Source organism: Spermophilus citellus (genome assembly GCF_964194105.1).
Source record: "Spermophilus citellus genome assembly, chromosome: 16".
NCBI lineage: Eukaryota > Metazoa > Chordata > Mammalia > Rodentia > Sciuridae > Spermophilus > Spermophilus citellus.
In genome coordinates, this window is record NC_138196.1 from 6,819,078 (window position 1) to 6,837,042 (window position 17,965).

The 17,965-nt window shown below is 42.7% G+C and overlaps 1 protein-coding gene across 1 annotated transcript in view; it reads right to left on the reverse strand.

The window, feature by feature from the left end:
• Positions 1-17,965, reverse strand: part of LOC308635069 (nebulin-related-anchoring protein-like) — a gene marked incomplete at its 3' end in the record, with an annotated part of 37,383 nt that overhangs the window by 2,575 nt on the left and 16,843 nt on the right. Inside the window, 11 exon segments of the mRNA XM_081269328.1 lie at positions 680-778; positions 3,650-3,754; positions 4,523-4,594; positions 4,598-4,720; positions 7,410-7,511; positions 7,757-7,864; positions 8,970-9,074; positions 9,985-10,083; positions 14,737-14,841; positions 15,833-15,940; positions 17,681-17,785. Of these exon segments, the coding sequence (XP_081125454.1) occupies positions 680-778; positions 3,650-3,754; positions 4,523-4,594; positions 4,598-4,720; positions 7,410-7,511; positions 7,757-7,864; positions 8,970-9,074; positions 9,985-10,083; positions 14,737-14,841; positions 15,833-15,940; positions 17,681-17,785 (1,131 nt within the window).

Here is a 17,965-nt window from a genome sequence, read left to right on the forward strand (position 1 = left end):
GCCTTCATGACCTTGATGCATGGGGAGGCACTGATACCAGGAAGGGAGCAGTGACCAAAAGGACAGTAGGAGTGAACTTCTCCTCCTGTTCCTCTTTCTCTCTCCCTCCCCCCACCATGGAGTTGAGTTTCCAAACAGTGGCTTTCCACTGACCGAGTGACATTGCTGGCATCCTTTACAGCAGGGGGACCTGGACCTTTAGGAAGGAAAACTAGAGAGGGCCTGGCCAGGCTGTAGAGAAGAGGGCATCCATTCAGTGCTGGACACTAATCTGTAAATAGTGTACATGGCGCCTCACTGTTCTGCCGCCCATATTTGAGGTTAAATGAGCGTGACCGGCACACATCCCATAGGCAAATGTCCTTCTCCAAGATTTATAGTCTTTGATGAGAGAAGAAAGAGAAAGAAGAAAGAAAGAAGGAATCCTGAAGGCAGAAAAGGTCACAGTCCCGCACCTATCTCTAACACTTGGGGGAAAAGGGGGGTGAGCAAAGCAGCAGGGACCAGTGGCCAGTTCCCAGATGCAGCCTGGAAGCATGAGGAAAGCCAGGTCCAGCCTGTTTAAGGGAAAGGTCCTTTGGTTCCAGAGTCATGCCTGGGCAGCACCTGCTGTTGTCCCTGAAGACTCCCAGGCCCATGACACAGCAGCCTGGTGGAGAGAGGGCAGCCCGGGACTCACCCCACTCTGCAGCTCCTGGCTCTTCTTGGCGTGCTCCATCTGCGCACTATCAGTCACACTGGTGAACTTCAGCTCATCAACCCTCTGCCGGTAGTTTTTCTGAAAAGAACAGGACTCCACAGCATTATAATTGGGCTGCCCCGCACCACCATGCACACAGCACATGTGTGCACACACTTTCTGTGACCCAAGCGTTTCCCTGGGAAGAATGTTCTAGTTGGTCCTGCAGCTCCAGCAGGACCACATGGCCCCAAGTCAGCCTGCGCTGGTGTTTTCATGGCTATTACTGGGTGGGAACTTTAGTTTTTCCTGTGGCAGAGACTGTAATTCACTGTGTGCAACCAAGTATTTCCATTTTATAAATCTAGATCTGACATAGGAGGGTTAAGTGGAGGATACTTGGCCTTTGCAACCACAAGGACCTGGGTTCAAACCTCCCCTGTGTCTCTTATCAGCTCCATGGCACGGGGCGTGTCCCTACAGACCTGCACCCACCGTGCTCTGACTATACCATAGGGACAACAGAAGCTCCTTCACTCTGGGGTGGAGCAGCGCTTCTGTGCTATTCCTCCCACGTGAGCCAAGTCCTTGGCAATGTGTTTAGAACTCGTCATTGCCACTGTCATTGTTGTCACTATGATTGTCCAGGAAGCACTGGCTACAGAAAGGAGGAACACCAGGGGCCACAAGCAGAAGGCTGGTGCTCAGGTGCGATTCACCCTCACAGTGTCTCGTCTCCCAGATCACGGAGGTCTTGTTCTCATCGTGTCCCCGTCTCACAGCCACAGATTCACTGGCAAATTGTCAAATGTGCTAATTCTGTCCCCCTGTGGGAACTTCTCGTCTTTCCTGAAGACTAATTAGTTCCTCTGGACTTTCCACCGGAACTGCCAAAGTGGAGGGAAAGGTGGCCTCTGAGGATGGCGGGTTGTGGCAATAGCTTCACGTGGTGGGGGGGACACTAGAGATGAGCTCACAGCCCGGGGCCACCCAAACTCTCAGTGACATTAGCAAGAGCATTATAGAACAACTGGACCCAAAACACTGATTGGAACCCTGGGAGCTCCAAATTTCCTCCCTTTTATATAAAAAAAGGTCTAAAGAAAATATGCTAAAGAGTCTTCAAATTTTCCTTCCTTGTTTCACTGTGTAGAATAGGAAAACCCCCTCACCATGTGATGTCACATTGCTCTTCCATTCTTGACATTTCCAGTCCCCCCAGACTCTGCCTTGCTCAAATTTACTTACTAACTACTTTCTAAGGAGGCAAAAATCTGTTCTGGCATATAAAAAAAAGTGAAGGGGAAAAATCCTCTTGGCCCCTACAGCTTAAAAATCTGTAGTCAGCACAAGAAGTGAGATAGAAACTGATGTTCCTGAGGATAAAGGACCCACTGCCTGGGTCCCCCTCCAGACTGCACCCCTATCCAAGACAGAACAGGCTTTCACTGTTCCACCTGGAAATGAGCAAGTCTCCAGGAAGCTAGGAAGTGGGAACCTCAAAGGATTATTTCTCTCTTTCTACCTTCCTTATTTATACAGACTGGCTCTAAATGTCTTTGAGAAAAGGGCAGTGGAAAGGTAAGAATAAATGACAAAATATGCTTTGGGCAACATTATCTGTTGCCTAGTGGACAACAGTTAGGGCACTAGGTCTTCCAAACTGGGTACACACCCCAGGTTGCTACCCACCTAAAGTTTGACTCAAGTCTCACTTTACTCATACATAAAATGGTAATAGTAATAGGATCATCATATCTACCCATATAGGACAGTCGTAACCTATAAATAGCAGTTTGCATTAATGCACTCAAAGTGGTCAATCAAATGCACCAGTGATTAGACAATTATCATCAGTCCATAATGGTACCTATTTGATCACTATTATTATCATTTGCAAGAGATATGCCAACTCAGCCTTCCTGGCACTGAGACAAGAATCCCTTTTGAAGATCCCAAACAAAGTTCCTGAAATAGTCACACTTCCAAATTAAATGTCCTTCCTAAGTCCTCTTCTGCCTGCTGCCATTCCGTGGCATAAAGAGATGCACAGGCTTAGGGCTCCAGGGCCCTTGGGGACAGTCCTGTTCAACCTTCTCATTTTAATACCAGGAAAAAGGAGTCAGGATAGTGACGTGTCTGAAGTCAGCAAGGCAGTTAAGGCCCAGGCATAAAGAGAATGCTCACTGCAATTATCAGACTCTGATTCAGAAGCAATCACATCCTCCTCACATAAGAAAAACATTACCAGTTGAGTTTCCCTTAATCCAAAATGCCTTTTCTGGATTTCAGATGTTTTTGTATTTTTGAATATTCACATAGACATAAAGAGGTATCATGGGGATGGGACCCAGATCTAAACAAAAAAATTCATATATGTTTCACATATACCTCATCCACATAGTCTCAATGTAATTTTATATAATTATTTTGTGTGTGTGTGTTACTGGGGAATGTATCCAGGGGATTTTGAGACAGGGTCCCACTAAGTTGTTGAGGCTGACCTCCAACTTATAATTCTCTTGCCTTGGGCTCCTGAATTGCTGGAATTACAGGTATGCACCACTATGCCCCAGAGTATACAATATTTTAAATAATTTTGTACGTGAAACAAAGTTTCATGGTGTGGAATTTACTATTGGGGCATCATGTTAGTGCTTAAAAACTTTTGGATTTGGGAGCATTTCAGATTTCAGGCTTTTTAGCCTAGGGATGCTCAACCTGCACAATCTTTCTGTATGAAATTACTCTTTGGATAATTGTAGGCTTCTTAAAAATCTTTCTCCAGGAAGTTTAAGGGTGTAGAAAGTTAGTTTCAGGATGTGCTGCAAATGTAAAATGAAGAAGTACTCTCCCATGAATCACATCTAAATTAAAGCTTGGAGTGAGGAGGAGGAATCAGACGCTAAGGTCACTCTCGGTGACTTGGGCTGAGAACGACTGAAAGCCAAGCGCATAAGCTCAGGTTACCTCGCTGACCAGTTGTCCAGCCTTCTTGGCCTGTTCCAAATTGAGACTGCCCTCAGTCAGCCACCCGACTCCCTTCATCCACGCCAGGTCGGATTTGTACTGCAGCTGCAAGAAAAACACCACCGGCTCTCAGCACAGACACAGGTGCAGACAGGACAAATTTGGTACAGGAGTCAGGAAGCTCTCGATGCTGCGTTTTTTCTCCCAGAAGAACTGCCCCCTCCTCCCTTATGCCCCCTCCTCTCTGCTTGGGAGGTAAAGCCATTGGGCCTGCCTCGTAGTAAGAATATCATGTCTTGGGGCTGGGGATGTGGCTCAAGCAGTAGCGCACTCCCCTGGCATGCGTGCGGCCCAGGTTCGATCCTCAGCACCACATACAAACAAAGATGTTGTGTCCGCCGAAAACTAAAAAATAAATATTAAAATTCTCTCTCTCTCTCTCTCCCTTTAAAAAAAATTTTAAAACAAAAGAATATCATGTCCTACTTAAATGTTCAAACACTACAACCTTAACAGAAAGGCCATTTCTCCATCCCAATTAGAATTAATATATATTCCATGCTTACAAAAAATATATCAAAATAGATGCTACTGTCATGTATAACTAAAAAGAACAAATATAAATTTAAAAAATCTGATAAATTTGAAATTACTCTTTGAATAAATTGTAGGCTTCTTAAAAATTTAAATTCTAAAGAATCTTAATAAATTCAAAAAAATTTTAATAAATTTTTAAAGACCATTTCTCATATATTTTGACCAAGGACCTTCTTTGTCAACCTACTGAATTTCTAAGATTTGTTTCCCCTTTGCTTGTGCCAACACATTTTAACTTTCCCCATTGGCCCTGAGCCCCACACCTCCATCCATCACACCTGAGTCTGTGCTGTCATGATTCGGCCTCCCTCCTGTCCTCCCTGGGCCCAACATCTCCAGAAGTTCCTCCTAGTCCTTCCTGTAATCCAGGTCACTGGCAAGAGCTTGGGCCTTCTTAGCATGCCTGATGTTTACCATATCCATGGGCAGGTGAAAGTGGGTCTTACTCTCTTCAAAGCCTTTCTTGTATTCAACCTGGGGTGTACCAAAGCAAGGCCCATTACCTAAAGGCTGCTCTTGCAGAAGTGATGTGAGAACACAAGATTCCCAGGCTTTCAGGAGGAATGGGTACTTTCGATGCCAACCACCTCTAAGAAAGGTCTGATCCAGAGCTTAGCTCTGTAAGCCAGTGTTGTAGGCTGCTGTGGCTCCACCTGTCTCTGGGATACCTCTCTCTTATGGATCTTAACTCTTTTTACCTGGCTGCTCCAGGAGGGCACTCTATCTGCAGAAGCAGAATAACAAAGCTTGGGCTTCAGATCCAGTTACGCCTAAGCTCAAGCCTGATCTGTCCTTTACCAGCTGGGAAACCTCTGGAAAGGTATGTTACCTCCTTGAGGGTTCATTTTCCTTGAAACGGTTGTAATAAGTATATGAAAGAGGAGCAGAAATGTGCTTAGTCCAGGGACTGTCACACAGCAAACACATGATATATGTAAGTGATGAGGATGACAGTGATGAGATGAAGTAATGATGCGATGATGATGTTGGTGATGAGGGTGGCCATGATGATGACTGATGAAGGTGGTAATGATGCTGATGATGGTGATAATGGTTGCCATGATAGTGAAGATGGTGGTCCTGATGGTGATGATAGTGGTTGATGGTGGTAATGGTTGCCATGATGATGGTAATGGGGATCCTGGTATGATGATGATGGTGATGATGGTGAGGATGGTGGTCTGGTGGTGATGGTGGTAATAAAGAGCTTGGTGGTAATGGTGGTGATGATGGAGGTGATGATGGTAGTGTGGTGGTAATTATGGTGTTGGTGTTGGTGGTGATCACAGTGATGGAGGTAAGAGATGAGGATGGCATGTGGTGGGGAAGGTAGGGTGCTGGAGTAGAAGGAGGTAGGCCAGCTAGCACAAGCTCTGGGGTCTAATCTCTATCCTGACTACCTATGACTTTGGGCAAGATACCATCTTTATGACCCTCAGTTGCTCCAAATGCATAAAAATACCAATTCATTCTGTCTAAACTAAGCCAAATTCTCCATGCCTCTTTATGCTTCATGACTGCATTTCATAGGGCTTGTTCTGTAGACACATCCAGAGGCAACCCAGAGGACAATGCACATATTCCATTCAAATCATGACCTCTTTTTGTCAGGATGGGAGGGATACACCAGGATGGAACTCTGGGGCACTCAACTACTGAGCCAAAACCCCAGCCCCTATTTTGTATTTTATTAGAGACAGGGTCTCACTGAGTTGCTTAGTGTCTTGCTCAGGCTGGCTTTCAACTCACAATCCTCCTGTCACAGCATCCTGAATGACTGGGATTACAGGTGTGTGCCATGTGCCCAGCTAAGCCACGGCCTCTTAAGGGCTTTGTGGGGTAATTATGTCCACCTGTACCTTCAGAGCTGCATAAGCTGGCTTTGCAGCTTTGAGCAGTGGTCATAGAGCAGGAACTCAGTGCTTGAGGGCCCTTTCGGCCTGCTCAGTGTTGGCAGGGAAGACCTTATTAGAAACTAGGTGTGTCCCTTCTAGCCACACTCTCCTTCCCCAAAGGATTTCCTCCCCCGTTTGTTAAGTGATAAATACCACGATTAATCTCCAGCCACCAGAGTTGCTTACAAGCAGCATCATTCTTATTGGTTGGAGCCTGGGCTGTCCTGGTTGTTTGGTAAATACTCTGAACACCATGTATGTTGTGATTGCAGGATTCTTCCAGAACATCGCCACAATGAGTGAGATGCTTACTGCCTAGCTCCCTGCTAGATTTGAATATGGTTTCCCATCACCAAAACACATTTGGAGGCTTATTCCCTCAATGAGGCAGTGGGGAGGTGGAGAGTGGTGGGAGGTGTTTGGTCATGGGGGTGGAGCCCACGTGAGAAGACACTGTGTCTCAGTAGGAAGCTGGTTCTCCCCCTCATGGGACCAGACTAGTCATCACAAGAATGGGCTACTACATTGTGATATAAACATCAGAGATTATTATATAGACTAGCATGCTGTATTCTGCTATTCAGGTTTTATAATAATATTTATAAAATATGTACTGATACTTATAACTATGCTTATCTGATTAATAGATATTTGAGCACTTAAAAAAAAGAATGTGCTATGAAGAGCAAGGCCACACTTGTGTTCTCCGTGTTGCAGGTACTCTCTTGCCTGCCCACTTTTCCCACCACGGTGATGCTACATGAGGCCTTCACCAAATGCAGTCTTGAATAAACCACCTCTTTCTCTATAAATTACCAGTCTCATATATTCTGTTATAGCAAAAAAAAAAAAAAATAGACTAAGCCACTTTCCCAGCAGAAATAAGCTCCATGACGAAGAAACTCATTAAGAGCTCCCAGTGTATCCTAAGTGTTTTGCCCATAGTAACTGCTTGGTAAACCTGTGTGGATTAAATAACTGTGGCCAAACGCCTCTGTACCTTGATCGGCAGAGGCTGTCACAGTGAGGGCTACACTCTTCCTCTACTTTAAAAGAAGAGCATGTTCAGTAAAATAAAGAAAGTGAGCAAACCTCTTACACAAGTCAGGAAAGAAAAGAGTTGCAGGCAGAAATCAATAATAAGAAGAAATCAAAAATACGGTTTGCTGGTGCTATCCTAAATGACCAGGTGAAGTTGCCAGGAAAAACTTTGAAAGTAACATAACTTTAGGTAAAGGGCTGGGGGGGCGGGTGGAAAGGGAATCTACCTCGCTGCTCATCTTGGCCACCTGCAGGGAGTGCAGAAGCTTCGAGTCGGTTGTTCCCATGGCTTTGCCTTTTGTTTTCTCATATTCTTCTTTGTATTTAATCTTGAGAGAAAAAAAGCAAGTCTACTGTGAGTGTGAGAGAAACCTTGCCGTCCAAGGGGCTCGGTTTAACAAATGCAAGAACTATTCTAAGAAAACACCTCCCCATCTTCTGTGGATCCAGAAGAAGATTAAAGTACTGCAATGTTTACAATGTTAACAGTCATTATTTTTTTTTTCAGCAGGACCACTGACACGTTATTGGAACCATTCCTTATCCATTTCTGAGTTAATGAGAGAAAACCTACATTGCTAGCAAGCTCCCCCGAGGCTTTGGCAGCCAACAGAGACATGGCATCCAGCTTCATCTCAAATCCTTTCCCCTTTGTCTTCTCCCAGCCTTCTTTGTACTTAACCTAACAAACAAAAACACAGGTGAGCAGGAATTGCTATACCTACAGTCCTTCCAAAAGTTGAAGACAATTTTTCTTTAAGGAAAGTAGGTTTCTTTAACAACTTACAGGCCAGAGTCCTTGGGTGCTATTATAAAAATAGTAATAATAACTATTAACACAGTTCATTGATTCCTTAGCTAGAGGGCCACATGGACAGTGCAGGACAAAGCTCTATTATTTCTTGGTCATGTGACTACAGGTAATTACATCTTTGGGCTTTGATTTTACCATTTACAAAAAAAAAGAATATCATCTCCTCTTTCTCAGAGTTGCTGTGAGAATGACTTAGATATGGTATATGGAAACAAATGCTGACCTGGCCAAGTGCCCTTGTCATGGAAGGTATTGATATTGCCATGGTAACAGCAGCTATGGTTTGCTGGTGCTGACCTAAATGCATTATCTCACTAATTGCAAATCTTCTCATTAGGTCTTTGAAGCTCGGAGAAATTAAAGAACTCACCTAGGGTCACCCAGGTAAAAACTGGCTGTACCTACAACTAAACCCAGGTCTACCAAATCTCAAAGCCCATGCCAACAACTGTGTCCCTACAACAGCTCCTGAGGGTTATGCTGACTCTGTATCCTATCATGTCACATCATACCAGCTACCCCAGTATAGAACTGGTTTTCAAAAAACATTAGTTCTGGAGTTATTTTCTCCTGTCCCACAAATCCAATCTGGAATGAGAAGTCTAATCACAGCCCACCAGTGACTCTGCAAGACTCTAGCAATTAAGATTGTTCTTAAAGTCTGTGTTTTGTCCACTCAGCAAGTCACCAGTCAGAAGTCACCAGGGTGATGGCGATGATGGTGCTGATGATGGTTGTACATGTTCTCACAGGCCATACATGTGCTTGGGTAATGAGAATTGAGTTGCTCTGACCAATTCATCCCTAGTGAATGGATGCCACAAGATGGCAAAGTTCAAAATTAAAATGCGATGGATGCCTTTGACAAAACTCTCTCAGGAATAGAAGGTTCCCTGCTTGTTGGACCATGCCGGATCCTTCACGTTCACATCCACCCACGTCCCCCTCCGTGTCTTCCCCATTGCCTGCTCACCTCACTGAAGAGTTCAGCGTTAGTTCTGGCCTTCATCAGCTGAGGCACATCCTGCGGCAGTGTGTAATGCAACTTGTTTTTCTCATAGTCAGCACGGTAGTTCACCTGATGGATTGAAAATGCAGCTGCAGGTTTTTATATGGGCAAAAGGAGAACTTGGGGGGAGACACTCTTTCCCACTTTCCCCTGAGATCCATCACTAGGAAAAGGCATTTTACAAAGAAGCTTGTAATTTGGGGAATGTTTTTAATTAATAGATAGAAGGGGCCGATTGAAAACATAAACAACTCAAAGGCACACTCAGAATTGTGTATTTAAAAAAGAGATCCCTGAGACAACTTCACCAACTCCCTTTACAAGCCCTTGAAGGTATGAAACTAATGTTTGTAACTTGCTGAACATTTTGCCATATGTAGGGTAGATCCTCAATGAGAAATTACCAAATGCTTATTTGAAGAGCCATCTTAAAACACACACATACACACACCCCCACACACAGGCTAGCCAGGTGTGATTCCTTAAGGAAGGACACAGCATCATTAAAGATGTAGTCTTGACCAAAAACTAACTCTGAACTTTGGACACTGGTGACATTAAGAATTATTGTTAGGATGTCTTGTTTGTTGTTTTGGTGTGATGTATTAAAATGGTATAAAAATGTTTAAACTTTTTCATCGTTTAAAGATTCACATATGTAAAATATTTATGATTAAGTTATTTTCTTCAAAATAATAGGGGGGGTGTGGGTGGGTCTGTAGATGAATCAGGATGTGGCATGAGTGGGTACTTGCTGAATCTGAGGGTCAGGTACCTGAGGATTCATTATGTTATTCTCTTTACTTTTGAATGCATTTGAAATTTTCCATAATAAATTTTTTTTGAGGGGCATCATTTCGTGGCCATAATAAGACATGATGCTGTTAATAAATGTCAAATCTTTGGGAGTTAGATGTTCAGAGGCCTCACAGTGATCACAAGACCCCTACCTCCAGCCAGGCTGGGGCAGGTGACTTATGTGGCTCAGTTGCTGGGCATTGATTTTGGCCTGAACAATCTGTGGAGTATTGGTCACAGAGCTGTACTTCAGCTTGTCAATGCTTTGCCTGTAGTTGACCTAGGTAAAAACAGGCACAGAGAGGTGTCACTTGTTTTTTTCTTTTTCTTCTCTAATATTTGCTTGGGTCCCTTCCCCAACCCAACCAATTGGTGATTCTCAAATTATTATAAAAAGAACCAAAGATTTCAACTGGACACCAACAGACATCCTGAGCCAACAGACAGGAAAACAGCACACTCAAAAAAAGAGGGCCCCTCCTGGTCAGTGGACACAGGAAGAGCTGCTTGTCCACATTATGAACCTGAGATATGCACACTAAAATCACAACAAGATATACTTCCACACCCACCTGAAGAGAGAAAATTAAAATTGCTGAGAATATCAAGTGTTGGCAAGGACGTGGTGCTACAGAAACCCCCATAATGCCACAGACAGATGTGCAGATTGGCATAGTAGCTTTGGAAAACGGTATGACATTTTGGCAAATACACATATCCACGTCCCAATAATATGATTCCTGGACTTATTCTCAAGGAAGATCTGCACACAGCCACTTTATAAAAATTCAAGGTGAATATCTGCACTTGCTATGCTTTTCTGTATGTCTTATGCCTCACAAAAAAAGGGATGTTTAAAAGAAAAATGAAAGAGAGAAAACAAGTCCACCCACATTCATACACGTCTCTGAGTGGGAAGCAAAGGAGCATCAGTGGCCCCTCACAGGAATGGCCTAGGGTGACTGCAACTGTGCACCAGCCCCTGCCTGGCGCTCACTTCCACTTGGTGACAGTCCCCAAGAAAACTGCTCTTAGCTCAGCACTGCAATGGAAGCAGTGAGTTCAGAAGGGGAGGAGGCGGGATTTCCAGCACCTGGCTTCCCATTTCAAGATATTTGGGACTAGTGAATTTTCTCTTTTGAGAATGCAAATTGCTTTTTAGAGAGTGAAGGGTTACTAGCTATTTGCACATGAAACCGTATTCATCCAACCATGTCTTCCTCCAAACACACCTGACCAAGATGCACCTCCCAGGCAAAGGGAACTGGAGCCAGGGAGTGAAGGCCCAGGTGTGCAGCTGAAAGCAGGTGGGCGGGGGATGTGCTGAGATGAGCGGAGCAGGAGGCCCCCAAACCTATTTAGCAGGAAGGAGATCTGGGGTGAAAGAAATGAGGGTAGGTTTGGATGGTTAAGGACTCTTTTTAGTAATTGCACATGCAGGCTAGCTGGAAATCCAGGTAAAAGAAGAAGTCAACTCATCCCTAACCCTGTCCTTCTTCCCTTACACCTTCCTGGTCCCTCCCATCCGTTCACTTGTTCATTCATTCATTCCTTCAACTGTCACAGATGCCTGTGCAGAGTGAGCACGTAAGTATTGCTGATGGGTCCTTGCTCCCAGGGCCCTAAATGGCACAGTCCCTCAGGACACTTGAGCCTATCTGACACTTGAGCCTGCTAGGCCCTGGCTTGGCTTATGGGGCTGATCACCACCAAACTTCCCCCAGGCAGATTGCACATCTCTGGTGTATTCCCTGAAGCCCCCAACCCCACCCAGGATCCCACAGTAGATGACAGCTGCTGTGGGGCTGCATCCTGCCTAAGAACCCCACACCCGTTACAGTGTCCCCACTGTCCACTGCCATCTCTGCTTGGACCTGCAGTCATGGCCACCAGCCTGCTCTCGGCAGCTGGCTCTGCCCTTCACAGGGGCCCCACCCCATCTCCTGTCTATCTACGCGACAGCCCTATGTCTCTGTCCTTTTGTCCACCTGTTGCTATCTCTGGGTGCTACCTCCCTGAGATGGTAGCCCCTGTTGGGGAGTTGCAGCCTGAAGGCCACCAATCTCTGTGGGACATTCCAATTATTCCAAAGAAACCAGAAATCCATATCATCATGAAAAATCCTGCAGTTTTAAATACTGGAAAACAATTCAATATTTTTAAAATTCAGAGATGCAAATGAAATAGACTTTGGGTCCGCTGGCTGCTGCTCGTATGCCACTGTCTTCCCTGGTCTGTACTCCCTTCATTCTTGTCTGTAATCATGACCAACACCAGGATACTCACTGTGTCCCCGGGAGTGCTCTAAGTCTCTCATACATAACTTATTTAATTCTCCCAACCACCCTAACAGTAGGCCCTCTATCATCCCGACCTTATAATGTGCCAACTAAGGCACAGAGACCTCAGGTGACTTATTCAAGGCCACACTTACTAATGACAGAGCTTGGATTTGAATCCCAGGAGTGGCTCTTAATCTATGCACTAGAAACCTGGTTTGCCAAAGCTAGTGTGCTGGGACTGTTCACCTGGTATATGGATGAGAGGTTCCCCATAGCCAGAGCTAGTATTGCTTTAGACAGGGAAATGTGTTCCATGTAAAAACGGATGACTTACAAGTTGACCTCTAGAACAGGATCTAGGAAAAATACACTGGGCCTCAGAGTGGTTTTTTTTGTCGGATTTGGAGTCAAGGATAGCACCTTTTTATACTTTTTATTCCATGATTCAAGGAGAAAAGTTTGTCTGTGTCCTGAGTGCATAGGAAAAACTAGGAAATACAAAGTCATTTCAAAGTCAACTAATAATGAGATTACAGTTCTGTGACTTCCTAATGCATTAATTCAGAGTGAAAACTTATCAACTCATAATGGAGTCTATTAGAATTCAGAATTATGCATGATAAAATGTCATGAAAACTATATTTTTAAAATGGCATCTTCCTTCCCGATAATTCTGCATTAAGTAAGTCACAGAGCACAATTACTTTTCTCTGCAGGACATAATTAACAGTCTCCATGATTAATCACATCTTTGCAACATCACAAATGCCTGGCCATTGCTCCAATCTACATTCTGAAGGGTATCTTTGCTAAATATAGAGTTTCATTTTAATTCTATTAGTGTTTATAAAATCCATCTAAAGGGAATGCTCTCTAATTAAGGGCCCATGCTTTATTTAATTTCATAGTTATTTCACCATTTTAATGCTATCAGACTGAGAGGACAAAAATGCTCTTGCAAATGGATTCCCCCAAACTTCCTGAACACTAAAATCCCCACATTAGGGACAACAAACTCAAATTCACACCAGAGCCAGGAAGGAAAGGTCAAAGAGATTAAGTCACATAAAGGGAACAGCCACCATTCAGTCCCAGACAACTGCCGCCATGCAGAAAGTGGGACTTCTTTTCCCAGGCTTTTCAGACTTTTCAAGAAAAGATGAAAATATGAATTCCCCTAACTCAGAACTTCAATTTTTTTTAAAAATATGTGTAGCCAAAAACAAAACAAAACGAAAAATACTCCTGAAGCCTGCTTGTGGCTCACGCCCTGCCAGTTTAGTACCTGTCTCTAAAAGCAACACCCCTAATTCAGTCTAAGTTAATTATTTTATCAGATGTCCCAAGTGGGCTAGCTACATTTCAGGTGTACAGTTTGATCCAGAGTCTTCTATGGAAAAATGTAGTTTCGGGTCATGTTATAATGGGATAACAAAATTGTAGGCATTGATCTTGTTTTGTTTGTGCTATTTATTAGGCATGATTTCTAGAACTCTGCTGCACAAGCACACCCTGGAGGTTTAATGAAGTACTCTTAATTGGCAAGTGTCTCAGGTAATATTTGCAGCTAAAAGAGAAAGTAGCTTTGGTGATGGCCAACTTTAACTTTGGCTTCATTGAGGTGAGATGAGTAAGTCAACCCAATGACACTTCTGGGAAAAAAAGAGGCTGACATTCCTCTGCTTCCCATCTCCTTTCATCCAATACACTATCCTTTGCTATGCATGTGCTCTGATGTTTGGGACACTCTGTTAGACCCAACCAAATCCTACTGCTCCAACTGTCAGCAAGAGAGAGAGCAGGGTGAAGCCTTATGTACCAATGGGGAAACCCGAGTCAAATACTGGAGTCATGCTGATTCCAAAGGAACTGAAGGAAAGTAATGCTGGGCATTCAATAAATATATGCAGAATTGTGTATTAAATTGTTGATCAGAGACTACCTTCACTGACCAAGAATGATGGTACCCACTCACTTACAGACCACCTTAAGAACGTTTTAAGATGGCAAATGACTTTTATCTTTTTCTTTGTACTTTTCTGTATTTTTCAGAATTTTTCATAATAAACATGTAGTAAAATTCTTATGATCAGAAAACAATAAATTGAATTGTACTAGTTTGTTTGGGGCAAGCCAAACTTTTAAAATATTCAATGCTGTAACAATTAGGGATAAATAGATAGATATGGCTATCTACATATACATACACACACCCAGATATATATACTTTCCAATCTGCCCCTGAGAAAAAGTTCAGTCAATGTTATCACTTACTTTCAACTTATACCCATCTACTCATTTTATTTGACTTCCTTCAGTCCTTAACATACTATACTCCAAAGCTTAAAACAAAAATCATCATTGCTAAGAAATAATGATCCTAAATGCCCCCAGCAGTTCATTTCTAAGAGAAGAAAATGAACTTCAGGGTATTTTCAAGACAAAAACAGAGTTGGCCCCACTTTACATTGAAAACCTGAGTTTTCAGCCATGCATGGGTGGACTTCCCAGGGGCAAGAGCCCCCTTTCTCAAGTCCCTTCAATCTCTGCCAGCAGTCTATCTTGTCTCTGTCCCTCTTCCTGCCTAAGAATCGTCCCAAAGGGAGGAAGTGGCTAGTAATAAATAAAAGTGCCATCAGAAGAGGACTTACATCTTTCAAGGGAACCAGTTTCATTGTTGTTTGATAGGCAGGAGTAAGGGTGGCTGGATAGTTGTAGTCCACAATATCGTGTTTATAATCAGCCTTGTAGGCAACCTGAAACCCAAAGAACAAGAAAAAGAAATCAGTCCCTGTTTTCTTTTGACCTCACTTGAAAGTCATTAGAAATACTTTAAAAATAGCCAGAAACCAAATTAATTCAGTTGCATCACCTCCAAGGAAAATTAAGTTATGTTCACACGTTTGCCTTTAATTAATTTGAATTCTTCTTCATTAATCAAACATTAGTTAACTTCCATCTGTAGTGTATTTATCTTTCTTTTTAATGATGAGACTCCTTGTCATTTTTGTTAACAAAGAGCACGTGCTCATGGGTAAACCATGAAGGTACTTCTTAGCTCACCCCCAGAAAAGGAATAAAAAGTTGAGTCTTCAGAGTATTTATTTATTTTTTTCTTTAAGGTCAAATTGGATATTCTCAAGCAGAGAAAATTGACATCTGCATAATGAAAGCAGTTTCCTTTCAGTGTCCTTGACCTCCAAGATTTATAACCTCGAATTTGAAACTCTGTGAATTGGATTGATAAAGCCAAAGAGAGATTAATAATTACATGCTACAAGGAACAAGAACCTGTTCTATTCTGTGATCCCATTACCTTGCCCAGTGCCTAGCCATGGTAGGTCTTCAGTGAACATGAAGACTGGATAAGCAAATAGACAAACAATCACCTAACAAACTCCAAATAAATCACAAAAGCCTTGGAATCCTGAGGGGGTTTCAAATATGAGTCATGATCATCCACTCTCTTTATCACTCAGAAACCAAAAGTTCTTTTCATACTGGATCAATTACAATAGATCTAAGTACTCTTCAAACCAGAGAAAGCTAAAAAATATATACTTTGAGTCTTTAAAACATTTAAGGGATTATACATATTTTTGGTTGTGTTGGTTAACATTTAGAAATTCTTATGGGTCTGTCTTTACCCAGGAGAATGTAGTATTTTAGAGAGGTTAAAAAACATTTAGCTGAGTTTGTGATTCCCCAAGCCTCTCCACCCCCAGAGGCCCTTGCACAAGCACTCACATTGCTGGCCAGACTGCCAACTTTCAGAGCATGAAGTGTGTGTCTGTCCATGCCAACTCCTTCATAGTGGCCTCTCATGTGGTTCTGGTAGTTTTCTTTATATTTATTCTACGTAGAAACACAAAACTTTTAGCAAAAGCTTCCCTACTTGTTGAAGACGAACTACTTGTCTTAATGCACAGAATCCAAACTATAAATGATTAAATAGAACCTATTTAAGAAGTCAGTGCACCAGTGAGTAAAAAATAAAGCAAACTTCTTTTCTAACCACTTAAATTTCAAGCGAGCGCAAGAAGTTGGATCAAGACAGCAGATAAGTACTCGGGAGCATGGGTCTGACGGGCATTGGTAGCACAAAGCAGATTTGACTTACTTGTTTATTTTTATATTTCTTGTTTTAAATTTACCTTTTCCAATGTGAAAACTTACCATGAGAATGTGGAGCTCATTACTGGATAAGCTCTGATTGTATGGATGCTGTGGACAGAGTCCCAGGCTGGGGACTGGTATAAGCCACTGCATGAAATAACTTCTACTTCCACATATAGTCAGCCCTCTGCCTCCATGGAATTTATAACCATGTTTCAATCAATCATAGAATGAAAATATTTATTTAGAAAATTGCATCTGTCTTATACACATACAGACTTTATTGTCACAGTTTCTTAAACAATATGGTATAACAACTATTGACATGGCACTTATATTAGGTAGTATAAGCAATCTAAAAATGATGTAGAGTATATGTGAGGATGTACACAGGTTATATGCAATTACTAAGCTATTTCATATAAGGGACCTCAGCATCTGAGGATTTTGGTACCCAACAAGGGGGTTCTTGAACCAATGTCCCATGGATGCAGAGGAATGACTGTATATGAAGAAGACCAGACCTTTGCCAAATTCTGTGATATAAAAGATGGTCACTGCAACCATGTGAAAGAATGATGCTATGTCTCAAATAACATCAAGTAAAGAGAAGATCAAAATGGAATGATGCAAAGTCATAAATAGGAAAATCTGGGTAGCTTCATGACGTTTCATTAAAATCACCCACCCTGAGAGGACATTGAGTTTCCAGGCCCATGGTGCATTTAAGTAGAATACTATTGCTATATATTAGACATGATTCTATTTATCTCAGTTAACCTTTGCCAGCCACTCTATGAAGAAGAAGGATTTATTATCATCCCCCTTTGAATGACTGGCAAAGTAGCTCAGAGAGCTTAACTGACTTGTCCACTTGGGTAACTATATGGCACCAAGTATGTTAGCTCCAAAACTGGTCCTCTTAACTAGAACCTTCACACAAAATAAATTTCTTCCTGAGCCTTACAAGGTCACTTGGGATTGAGAATTCTACTATTAATATAGCTAAGCAGAAGTAAAATCATACACTCTAGAACAGGTTCTTGATATCCTCAAGCCTACATCACCAGGCTTTCTCTGAGAATGTCCAGACTCACAAATGCCACTCCAGCATGTATCTGCTCATCTTTGAGGTAGGGAGAGAATGTCTGGCCCCCAGATGACCATGAGAGTTAAGTGAGATCATGCATTCACTCAGAAGCACAAAGTCCCATGCTCAGCCAGGCTCCCTCACCAGCATTTGTCATTAGGAGCAGACACTGGGCTGTGTGCAAGGGATTCAGAAAGACAGAGAGGAGAGGTCCTGCCCTGAGGATTCAAAGTCGAGTGTGGGGAGGGAGAGGAGGGATGTGACAGAATTTGACATTGCCCAATCCCAGCAGGCAACCGTAACCAAAACTCATAGGTACTCATGCCTGGGAGCCCCTGCTTCTCCAAGACACAGGGACACATGCAAATGCTTAGGCATCAGCAACTCACATCGCTGGTGAATTTTGAGATCTTGCTCACGTTCCTGAACTGAGGCGTTTCACAGTAGTTGATACTGTGACCTTTACTACTCTCCAGATCCTTCTTATATTCCACCTTCGGAACCAAAACACCAGATGCACAATAGAACCAAACCCCACGTCCCTCTTGAAAACATTTCCAGAAGTTCATTGAGGTGGTTTTGAAAACTTTCAACCCCATATTTTAAAATACAGGCATAGGATGCTGTAAGTATGTGTTTTCTTTAGTAAAAAAAAAAAAAAAAAAAAACAAAAA